This window comes from Triplophysa dalaica, chromosome 3 (genome assembly GCF_015846415.1).
Source record: "Triplophysa dalaica isolate WHDGS20190420 chromosome 3, ASM1584641v1, whole genome shotgun sequence".
In the NCBI taxonomy this organism is placed as follows: domain Eukaryota; kingdom Metazoa; phylum Chordata; class Actinopteri; order Cypriniformes; family Nemacheilidae; genus Triplophysa; species Triplophysa dalaica.
In genome coordinates this window covers 12962451-12974440 of record NC_079544.1, presented here as the reverse complement: position 1 = coordinate 12974440, position 11990 = coordinate 12962451, and the positions used below count along the sequence as shown (strand labels likewise).

General features: G+C 36.9%; 2 protein-coding genes across 3 annotated transcripts; one reads left to right on the top strand and one right to left on the bottom strand.

The window, feature by feature from the left end:
- Nucleotides 1-39: 39 nt before the first annotated feature.
- Nucleotides 40-4195, top strand: fam151a (family with sequence similarity 151 member A). The gene is made up of 8 exons (XM_056742798.1): nucleotides 40-591; nucleotides 805-954; nucleotides 1151-1300; nucleotides 1382-1541; nucleotides 1699-1923; nucleotides 2464-2600; nucleotides 2679-2813; nucleotides 2906-4195. The coding sequence occupies exons 1-8, from the start codon at nucleotides 411-413 to the stop codon at nucleotides 3562-3564; spliced, it is 1797 nt and encodes a 598-aa protein (XP_056598776.1). The 5' UTR covers nucleotides 40-410; the 3' UTR covers nucleotides 3565-4195.
- Nucleotides 4196-4334: 139 nt separating this feature from the next.
- Nucleotides 4335-11958, bottom strand: acot11a (acyl-CoA thioesterase 11a). Of its 2 annotated transcripts, none has more exons than XM_056742800.1 (16): nucleotides 11792-11958; nucleotides 11009-11192; nucleotides 10634-10703; nucleotides 10092-10152; nucleotides 9857-9958; nucleotides 9394-9541; nucleotides 9117-9273; nucleotides 8534-8653; nucleotides 8275-8413; nucleotides 8010-8065; nucleotides 7658-7724; nucleotides 6945-7028; nucleotides 6726-6859; nucleotides 6494-6625; nucleotides 5994-6120; nucleotides 4335-5898 (listed from the first exon to the last, which is right to left on the bottom strand). In XM_056742800.1, exons 2-16 carry the CDS (start codon nucleotides 11175-11177, stop codon nucleotides 5707-5709), a joined length of 1758 nt encoding a protein of 585 aa, XP_056598778.1. In that variant the 5' UTR covers nucleotides 11178-11192; nucleotides 11792-11958; the 3' UTR covers nucleotides 4335-5706. The 2 variants fall into 2 exon arrangements, with proteins under 2 accessions (XP_056598778.1, XP_056598777.1); XM_056742799.1 differs by having other exon boundaries at nucleotides 11009-11188; nucleotides 11792-11955.
- Between the last annotated feature and the right edge of the window lie 32 nt (nucleotides 11959-11990).

The following is an 11990-nucleotide window of genomic DNA, read 5'->3' as shown; positions in this document are numbered from 1 at the left end:
TTTGTCCGTTAAACATCTGTATGGTTATTTTTGTTTAAAACAGATATTTTAATGTATACATATGTAGCATACACTGTATGTTAAGACATTAATTTCAAAGCCAAAGATATGGAAAACCTTTCTGTACATTGTTGAATGATTATAATCTGTTATACATAAACATCAGGAGTTGTCTTTACAGTTAATAATCACTTTATTCAACCAAAGAAAAAAACTCCACTCCACAGTCAGTTTTCTCGTGGAATCCAAAGTGCGGCCAGTGTGACTTCACACCATTTTATGGTCTTCTGATAAAAGGCAAAGGATTCCACAGGATTGGACTTCAGGAAAAAAACACTGTACACCAAATGTCATTGCAAACCTCACATGCATCGACGCAGAACAATCAGAAGGTCTGATATTTCAAAGAAATGAATGATAGTAAAGAACAAAAGAGCAATGAGGAGAATGAAGAGAGAGATGGCAAGGAGTCAAAAACAATTCTGGGGATCTTTACGAGAGAGCAGTTCATCATGTTATGTATTGGGATTGGTCTGATTCTACTATTAATCATCATTGTTATACCCTCAGTTATTCTGACCACTCGTTCAGGTATGGACCCCTTTTAGTGCTGCTTGTGTGATTGATGTGTTACTGTAACTGGTTAGACATGGAATATTGCTTAATATACAGTATATTGAATGATATGCATTTATAAAACACATTAGGATAAATGTAATTTTCAAGGATTTTTTAAAGATTTATTTATTTCAGAAGGACTATTTTGTAATTTGTGAGAACTGTTTTTTGTGTGTATGACCTCAGATGGTTCAGTCAAAATGGAGCCTTTCCCATCTGATGGAGATATGCTTGACTTTCTTCTCCAAACTGGAAAAATTAGAGAGAAAGATGGTCTGTACGCAACCTGGTATCACGCGGCCAACAATAAATCTGAAATGATCATGGCCCTGAACAGTAAGAGTGATAAGGATAGGAATATCTACAACAGTTTCATGTAAAGATCTGATTTATCTTGAACTATAGCTCAAGGTTGAACTTTAATTACATAATAATCTGATACCAAATGATATGTTGTGTATGAGTATTATGAAACAATTTCACACATGAGTGTTTGTTAAATGTCATGTCATGTAAACTGTTTATGTTACAGGTGATGTTATGATCCTGGAGGCTGATGTGAATTTAGAAGGTCATAACACAGCTAATGAAACAAATATTCCCATCATGGCTCATCCACCGGACATATACAGTGACAACACTCTGGAAGATTGGCTGGATGCTGTACTCAAAACAAAGAAAGGTGAAGATCCTGGACTAGTAGAAACTGTGATATCATGTCGATGACACATTTTTAGTAACTGTTGAATGCTCATCCTTATAGGAATAAAACTAGATTTTAAGACTATTAATGCAGTGGAACCCTCACTGGAGCGGCTGAGGGTGAAAAACCAGACAGGAATTAACCGGCCTGTGTGGATAAATGCAGATATTCTTCCTGGTCCCAATGTCCCTAACTCATGGCCGGTGATCAATGCTTCTGAGTAAGATCATAAGTGCATGAAGTTGAATTTGACACTATTGAATTTACATTACCATTTAGACTTTTAGTAATATTGCATCCTGAAAACACTGTTTTGTGACTTGTGAAATATTTATGGTTTTACATTTGAGTTTTCTTATTTTTACTATGACAATAAGATTTTTTGGACTCATTGAGGAGATATTTCCTGATGTCACCATCTCTCCAGGATGGAAGGTTCTTTACCTCTCCATCTTTCCAAATGTGACATACACTCGCAGCATGGTGGAGCAGATGTACTCTACTGTCAGACACCTCTCTCAGAAGATCACTTTTCCCGTCCATGCTTTGATGGCCAAGAATGGGTGGCCACATCTGAGCTGGCTGCTTAGCCAGTCTTCAAGGTAACCTTAATGTATTGCAGATAATTCATTATTGATGTTTGCTAAGGCTCGTAGGGTTAGGGGTCTAAACTTAAGCTTTATGCATGCAACACGTTCCACACTACAGACATGAATCCCTTAAATGATATGGCATGTTAGATGAGTAGGAATGTAAGTAGAAGTGACTTGAATTCCAGCTGATTTTCATCTAGTGGATGGGGGATCTGAGTCAAATCTACACTCTACATAGATTGTTTCAACCCACGGTTGGGTAAAATTTGGACAAACCCAACCATTGGCTTAAATTAACCTAAAAATCCCCAAATTTTACCCAAACATGGGTTGAAATAACACAGCAGAATTTCATAAAGAATTAGACCAGTAAGCCATCACCTAGAAAACCAATTTAACCACCCCAATCATCCTAAAACAAACCAGAAGACTTTATCAGATAATTCGATTCTAATAGAGTCTGTGAGTTTTGATTAGAAAAACTCTACTCATATTTTGTTAAAAAAAATAGATGACTCACTTCATTTTTTGTTGATGGTTATGATTCAGGTTCAGCTTAACCCTCTGGCAAGGTAAGGAGAACCCCACTGTAAATGATCTTCTCTTCATCAGAGACAACAGTAACCCTCAGCGTATCTTTTACGACATCTACGAGCCTGTGCTGTCGCAATTCAAAGAAGCTGCAAGTAAGTAACATCATGGTTTTGCCTATTACACATCACCTGCTGTGAATATAAACAAACCCAGACCTCTTCCTGTTTCAGAGCAGAGGAAAAGGCCCAGAAGATTCTATCCGGGTGGAGACATAGTTGACTATTTCAACCCTGTGAACGATGATGGGCTCAACATTCAGTGGGAGAAAGTGATAAACAAAGATTCTTTGATATCTTTGCTCAGAGGTATGATTGTATCGTCCCAACTCACAAATGCAAAAGAAATACTAATCAACACCGTTGCACAGATCTTATGAATAAAAATAAACATATTGCAGACAGCCACGGAGGTATGCTGGTGATTCCAGTTTTTTCCAGGACAGGCCAACCAAATATTCCTGTCGTTCAGGGCTCCCAACCTGATCTGCTTCTTCAGGACTGCCTGGATCTAATTCTTGCCTCCAAGAAGCCATGGGGACTCTATGTGAGGATACAAACCCAGAGTCAGCTCATCCCAACACTGATGCTTCTCCGAAAATTCTATGACAAGGATTTTCTGCACCACCCCACTTGGGTCAACATGGACATAGCCCATGGAGCTTTCCATATCCAAGGTTACATAACAGGAGAGGAGTTCTTGAGATTGATTGATGAAATCTTTCCATTTGTGACTCTGGCTCCTGGTTGGCCTAAAGAGGTTCTTGATCAAGGTTACACAGCAGAACTGGTGGATGACATGGTGAGGCTCTTTCATGGATCTTGGCAACAAGTTTCACTGCAGCTGCAGGCTGAGGTCCTAGACAGGTCTGTGGATGGATGTAGGAGCCTTATGCATGCTCAGTCACGATTCTCACTTACTCTGGAGCATCAGGCAAATGAAAGACACCTTAATACGGGGACTACGAGCTTAATGTCTGTCAGAGCAGGAAATAAGCATCAGAGCTACTACAACATGCCTGATAAATACAGAGAACATATAGCAAGGCTGTCTGTTTAAAATACATTATCAGAGCATGACAAATGGGAAGTTTCGTGCAAAAAAAACAGCAATGTGTGGTTCCTTTAAATGTAGCTTTTTACTCTCATTGACTAGATATGTACATTAGGTCTGAAAACCTGAAATTGAACCTGTACAGAGATTTAATATTTTACAAAGTTTAATATTTATATAGTTCCAGTAAAACTTTACAAAAAGGTTGCATTTGTTAACATTAGAAAATGCATTAGCTAAAATGGACTGACAATGACCAATGATATAGTTTGAGCATTTGTTAATCTTTGTTAAAGTTTTTAATGCAGATAAAATTGTTCATGATGATTCACTGAGTTAACTAAAGTTAACAGTTACAACTTTTAATGTATAAAAATGTATTTCTGAAATTGACATGAAAATGAAGATTAATAAACACTGTAGAAGTATCATTCATTGTTAGTTTGTAATCTTATTGTACATAGGCTTAATACCTTTATAAACTTGTAAGGTTTTAGAAATGCAGTATATAAATAGAAATATACAGTAAACATGTATCTTTTTAACAAAAAAGCTTTCTCTTTTAAGTGTTCCAACTTAGCTCTGTGTACTGTGGTAGGCTATATGAGACATTTGTTTTTTGATTGCACTTATACTCTTTTTGTCCTTATGTTGTCCCAATTGCTTCCATTGTTTACCCCATCCGTAAGTCGCTTTGGATAAAAGCATCTGCTAAATGACTAAATGTTAATGTAAATATATTGAACCAAAATTATTGCAAATATAGACAGACACTATTAAAATGTTTCATATTGTTGTTCATTTCACTCTTAAACATTTGTTCAGTAATAAACATACATTTTTCTGCACCAATACATTACAGGTATATAAGGACATAAAACAAATGTTAGTGTTAAGAATTCATTTTTAAAAACTTCTAAAATAATAACATGTACTTTGTAAACATTTTGAATTATGCCAATGTGGGAAAGTAAGCTGTCAATTAGGGATGTGACAGTGCCAGATATAACAGACCTGACGGAAACCATGCAGCATGTCACTATTGTTACTCATTCCACAAGAAGAGAGGTTAGCAAACCATAAACAGAGATCATGTTCCTATATTATGGATAGGGTTGTTGATGATTTCAGTGTCTTTCTGACTCTGTTAACAATTTTGTAAGTATACATCTGGAATTAACATATTATACCATGTATACATGATATTTTAAAACAGCCGATGATCAGGGATGATATATCATGTCAATCTAAATGGATATGAATTTGTGCTCTGTATATTGAAAATGTTAAATATGGCGTGAACATGTGTTTTTCTGTGTCTTTGGTGTGTTATAAGTTGCCCATGCATGTATTAGACACGTAAAATTGCAAAAATTAAAGTGTCGGAATACAAGATGCATTCTATCTAAAAGCGAATGTCCATCCAGACCTGCCTGAAACGCCTTGTGTAACCACACCCCAACAAATCTACGTCAGTTTGTGGTATGATTTGACTAAGACCGCCAAAATGTAAGCAAGTAAGGTGGGCGTACCTGTTAGTACAATTGCTTTGGAACCTGATATGGTAAGAGGTGTTGCATTTCCGTCACACTCTTGCCGTATTCGACATTTCAGAGAGGCGGGGCAAAAAGGAGATACAAACATGCACAGTATGAGGAAAATACAGTGTTTCTGAACATAAAATCTTGTATTCACATTACATTACATCCAAACCAAACAATAATATTCGTTTTAGCCGTGTCATATGACCCATTTTAGAAACATCACCAGTTTGATGTTCGATATGAATAGTCATTAAATGAATTAATAACAATTATAAAGTTAGGAAATAATAATACTCTTCAGAATCATTATAACTCTGAATAATCATGTATCGGTATCAGTGGAGAAATTTAGTATCTCCAATAAAGTATTAAAACACTTATCAGTACCATTTATTACAACAAAGCCCCTCAATACAAATGACACAGTAATGGATGGTTTATCTTAACAAAATATATATGAACAAAAGAGGTGAGTGACTGAATTAATAACCACTTAGTCCTCACTAGTCACCATGTATATTTCTTGTTTTCACTGTGATATTTTGTGGTTAATTTAGAAATGTAGACAGAGGTAAGTATGGCCAATAAGACTGAGTTGGCTGCATCACAATGGTATTTTTAACCCAACAGCAGATTGTGATGATGTACCAGATGTGTGTGCAGATGGACTGACTCTGTTCTCCAGCAGGTACCGGCTACATGCGCAGAACGTGGAGTAAAAGGTGGAGGAGAGCCCTGCGATATCAGTGGAGATGTATGGCAGCACTCCTGGACTGGCCTGATTATAATAGGAAATCTGAGGGCAAAAAATGTAAACCCTGTCAAAAGACTTTCTGTGCATTCATACCGCTTACAAAGGATTTCCACCTTTCAGGTGTTTTAATGTCCTACCTTAGAGACACTTTCTGACACCACATAAATAGTGAAACCAGCGCAGACCACCTCACCCCTGTTGAAGCCCTCTATGGGTGGGTGAGTAGGCAGAGTGACGGATCTTAGGGCAATGACATACGGATCCCTAAAAAAATATACCCACACTATTTCTTTTGTGTCTAAATGTGTATAACTCCCTAAGGTTTTTGTCAAATTATGCTGTTAAAGGAAAACATCACTGTTTTAACATATGTCATCATGTTCCTCCCTCAACGTGGACGAGTTGATACATATGTGACCCGTCTCAGTGCGTGCACTTAATTGCTCTAGCGCGCGGCGCCACTCTGTCATTAGTTACACGAGTAAGTATGGTGACGCAAAACAAAACGTGGCGATTTTCTGAGCGGATAAATGATGATAACTATAATGTATGGCGGAAGTTGAGGGACGAAAATAGTGACATATGTAAAAACGGTGGTGTTGTCCTTTAAATCTGGACATATTAAAAGTGTCATTACCCGCTATCACAGGGTGGTCTTCTAGAAGCCAGTAAAATGAAGTCCTGAGCTTTCCCTTTGTCACCCACCGAGGGTGTAACAACTCGATAGATGACGTCATCCTCATCCACCCTGATGAGCAGCTCGCACGAACTAAAACATAATAAAACAACACACACATACAGTATAAAGTCACTGGGAAACTGAATCACAAGATAGTCATTCAAGGTTACATGATGTAATTTTGTCTCACGTGTAATGTTGGTCCCACTCTTGTCTACGGCTAAGATCTGAGACGAGGGTGCATGCTCTGTGTGCTGGGACATCCACCTCAGACTCCACCCTGAAACACAAGCTCTGATTCTCCTCCACTGTATACAGACTCACCTGCCCAATGCAAAGTAATACAGTACAGTGAGTTTCCCCTCTTGTCTGAACTCTATGATGTGTAACATATAGAAATGGGCCTTACGTGGTTCTTCTTTGAGCTGAGAACCCAGTTGTTTTTGGCTGCAAGCATCTTCAATGCAGACACGTTGTTGTAACTCAGATATACCTGAAAATAAGAATATCATTTGCAATTCTGTCCATATACACAGGAATGATGTTATATAGAGAACTAGCTGAGAGGGGAGATACTGTAAGTAACACAAGTGAGTAAAACACACTCTAAACAATGTGTGCAAGAGAAACATTGTTGTACCAACATGTTCTGCCAATGTAAACCACCAATGTGTAACTTAATACGCTATCTGATTACACACAGAAGTAAACATTGAGCTAAGAATCCATTTGTGCTTTTCTGTAAATGTGGAATTAAATGTACAAACAATTCATTTTATGTCAAGTCAAATTTTGGATGTCATTGTGTCTGTTCTTATCTACTTTTTTGTTTTTCGTGATGTTAACCTTCATCAAAATTTGAGAGAGTTTAGTTGTTTTTGACAGTTTCTTTTGTTCTGTTTTTTTAGAGGTATATATGTCTTAAGATCCGAGGGAAATCCTTTTTTTCTTCCTGTGTAGACATAGACTTCTGAATACTCAAACTTATTTTAGATTTTTTTAACAAAACTGTGTAGTATATTTACAAGTAAAACTGAACTTTTAGTAGTACACTACGCAGATGGCTTAGAAGCGAAAACAGACATGGACAAAAACCACAAAACTCATATAGAGGAGGGTTACCTGGTTACTGGGGTCCCAGGGGACAGACAGCGGCACTTCAGTCTGCTTACATGTGATGATGTACATCCTAAATACCACAAAACAGGTAAGGGTCATATTTTTGGCGAGAAACTGTACAGTCAAAATATTTCCCAATGAAATTCTTTAATTATTCAACACTTCCTTATTAAACAAATACAATTCTGACCTTGAAAGGGATATAGGGGCTCTACATCATCTTTATTATTAATAGAGATGCACTGTGACAGTGCCATCTGTAGGTCCTCTTTGGATACTACAGTCTATTCCGTTTTTTTTTTGTTGAGATTACAAAAACAATCTTGTTAACAATGTTTATGAAAAAATATGTAACCTATCAAGTCGAATCTTCTTCCTGGCAAGAGCTTCTTGGTACCTCCTCTTACCCTCCTGTCAAAAATTCAGAGGGAAAATTATTCTTCAATTTAAAAATCCTTTACACAGTCCAGATATTAATTTCATTATATCCCAGAAAGGCATTTATTGTAAGTGAAATTTAAAAATGCTTCCTGATACAGAAGCAGTTGTTAATTATGTTAAATTCTGTTTAATTTAAGTTGGAATAAAAATCAATGATCATTCGCCCTGCAATTCCTCACCTGAGGTTCAGGTTTTATAGTAGGCAGTTGGCGTGGCCTTCCATTTTCATCCAACACCTCAAATGTCATGAAAGCACTATTAATGTGTCTCAGAGGTTCCTCTCCTTGATAGGCTTCAGCACATACGCCTACTTCCATACTTTTCAACCACAGATAAACAAATTGTATGACATGAATCATGATATACCAGTTGTAAGACATGACCGTTACGGTGTAAAAGTCTAGATGTAGTGCTTATATGCCTCAACTGCAGGCCCACCTGTTCTTGAATGTGTTGTTGACAATGGCTTTCAGAATCAACCGATCTCCAACTTGAGAAGGTCCTCTGAAGTAAAACATGTCTATGGTCCTCAAAGTGGGATGGGCATTGCACAAACGACTGTTTAAAGGAGATATGTTTAGAAATGTAGAAATCTTTAGAAATGTTTATATTGAAATTATAAGCAAGACTGTAGGTAGTAAAAAATTAAGCAGGGGTATATTTCAAACTATTGAGAAATTACAATTATATTTTCAAATTTTCATTATGACATTTTCTTGAAAATAAAGATTGATCTTAATTGACCACCTACTACAAAAACACAAAATAAAGCATTGCAATATTATCATGCCGTGACCCACAAACTGATATTATATAATTTTGACACTTTCCCGCTGATTCCTGCTTTGTATCAAAATAAGGCCAACAATACTGTCATTAAATTGTCTTTTGCAAAGTCTTTGTGACAACATTACAAACCTTGGACCTTGACCTAGTGCTGGATAAACGTTTGAAAAAGCTAAAAATTAACTGCTGTATAAAAGTGCACTTTGCAAGTGCGCAACATATTGATTCCACACACCTGGCTGCAATGGTTGCCACATTTTCCATCCAGGCCATAATCTGGCCTCCGAATGTATTGACCTGATGATTGGCATGAGGAGGGAGAACGAGCTCCACGCTCTCCACACGAGTCCTTTCTGTGTCCACTGCCTCATCTTCATCACGGCTGTCTTCCTCTGACACAACCACAAACAACAAAACAACTTTTAATGGTAAAAGGTTCTCATGGCTGTGTACTGTATACATAAAGTAAGAGTGGAGGGAGCAGTGGGAAGTTGCACTGTTACACCACATACCCTCAGTGATACTCTTCTGGAAGTTCTTGTTGCTGAGCAAGTCCTCCATGATGTCATGGTGAATAAGTCTCATTCTCCTTCTCTCAGCTGCTAAACTGTGTTCCACCTGCTCTCTGTGTGTGCGAGGAAGCACCTGCTTTAACTGCACCTGCAGTCACAGTTCAAACAGATTTGTTATGTACTTAATAAGATCATTTAATTCAAATTTAATGTTAGTCAGTTCCGCAAGCAGGTCAAGACAGTTTAGAATTCAGTTTCAACAAAATTGTAGGTAAATGAAACAAGTTTATTAAACATTATTAAAATAATATATATATATAAAATGTTCAAATATTATTAATATTATATTTTATATATTGACACTCAATATACTGTATATACAACGTACTTTTTAAGTAATAATTTAATATATTCCATATTCCATTTAATATAATATGCCATATTTATCAGCATTAGAGATTACCTTACTTGTCCCTGTGCGTCTGGCAACAAATGTGGCGAAGGCCTGACAAACTCTGGAATGACGACCACTGTACAGATCCTCACAGTTCACCTCTATCCCCACCTCAAACACACCAACATATGAGTCATAAGGTAAAAATATCAAAGGAATACAGACAAGATCTATTTTATTTATTACAAAATTGTACAATATAATTTATCCCTTTACATGACTTAGATTAACATTTGGCTGTTACCTCCATACTTGAATTGAAGGCTCGGTTAACTTTGGCTTTGATGTTGACCACCTGTCCCACACTAAAAAGAAATTTAGCTTTTAAATCAGAGTAAACTATCATTATACCAATATAAACCCAGCACATTATTCTATGATACTTTTTGCCTATTAACTGCATATTGTCCATTTTATTGTCAAGATTTTCCATGTAGCACACGGCCAAAGATGCATCAGTCTTGACACAAATTACATGACTACTTAACAAATAAAGATTAAATATTAATTTGGGTATTTTTGTATTTTAAGAGATTTGAGATAATACAAGAGTATATCTATCTACGAATTCAGTTACCTAAGTAAACTTTCATTATAAAGTTTAGCAGTCATCACTGCAAAACATCTGAGAAATTAAGTATTTTGTCTAATAGTTGTTTAATAAAACACTAAGAAGAACTGCCAGTACTCCCTAAGGCAAAACGACATGCTGTTAAGAATGTTTTTCGAAAGAGACAAGAGATGTGGCTATAATTATCCAAAATATATGTGATATTTCTCGAGTACCCAATGGTGTGCTCGAAGTAGATGTCATCAACAGAAGCTGTTACACAGGGACATCCAGCATGTCTCTCAGCTGGAATAGAAGATAAAATTACAGTGTTTGACAGTAATGACACACCATTTCTTTTTAGATTTACCTTTCTTGCACTACATTATCTAATAACGCCCTGTGTATGATTTATAGGTTATATTCTCACAAACACCTTGATTAGTTCTATGCCATGTCAAAGTAACATTCGAGCAGTTTTTCACACATAGATAGATTGATGTTTGTAAGCTTAAGCATTGCAAACAGATCCTGGGTATTACACTAACACACAAGACCTTATATAGCAACATCTGGAGCCTTTACAATGCAGGTCAAAGATGCAAACTTGCCAGAGAGACAAGCTGTGCAGTCCATCCATTTCAGCAGCTGTCCGACACTCAGTTCCCCACAGTGGTTTGCATGACAGGGCAGCACTATCTGGCTCATCTTCACCTTTGTAGAGATGTGACGCTGCTCTTCACCTTCAATATGCAGATCCTGCAGACATTCTGACGCCATGCTTGTGAGGTCTGGCTTTGGAAAAATATAAAACGTTACATAACCATGTCACAACCTAAAAGGAATAAGGTAAAGTTTTTTTACATAAGCATTCCTGTAAGGTGTCAAATCATTTAGTTGTCGTTTCCTTTAGTCTAAAAACTGGCACTTAAAAGTACAAGTAAATACAATGTCCAAAAAACTAAGTTTATTCCTAAAAAAAGTATCATAAACGTTACATTCCTCTGTTACAGAAATAATGATATGACTTTGTATGAACAGCTCGGAAGATCTCGCGACGCGTAACTACAAATTACAATGTGAGACTGTAGCTACTGTCTGTGATAAAGGAGTTTACGCGTGATGATTGCGCAATCTATTAGTCACACCTCATTCACACCCTTTTATTTTTTTATTTAATACAATAAACACGTACCATAAGAGTTCATCTACAAAATCAATTCAAGAATACACTCAAATTGATAAATACTCAAGGTTGCTGCGCGGACTGCTCACATAGATGAAAGTGTGCGCATGTTAATTTAATGAATGCGCGGTGTAGTTCGGAAACTATCAGGAAGGGTAAGACTCAGACGTGGCAAATGTATAAAGTAGGCTACAATTCAAACTCTTACCGCAATCTGATTTTAGACTCAAGTTAAGTGAGAGACAGCAACGTTATTTGCAGGTCCAACTTCAATGAAAAAGAAAGCGCGTTCACGGAAGCTCTGCAGCTCATGCAAGTGACCAAATCGCACGTTACTGTTTACAGTATTCACGACCCCGCCCCACGGCTCCGTTTACACATGTGTCATTCATGTTTATTCAAGTTAA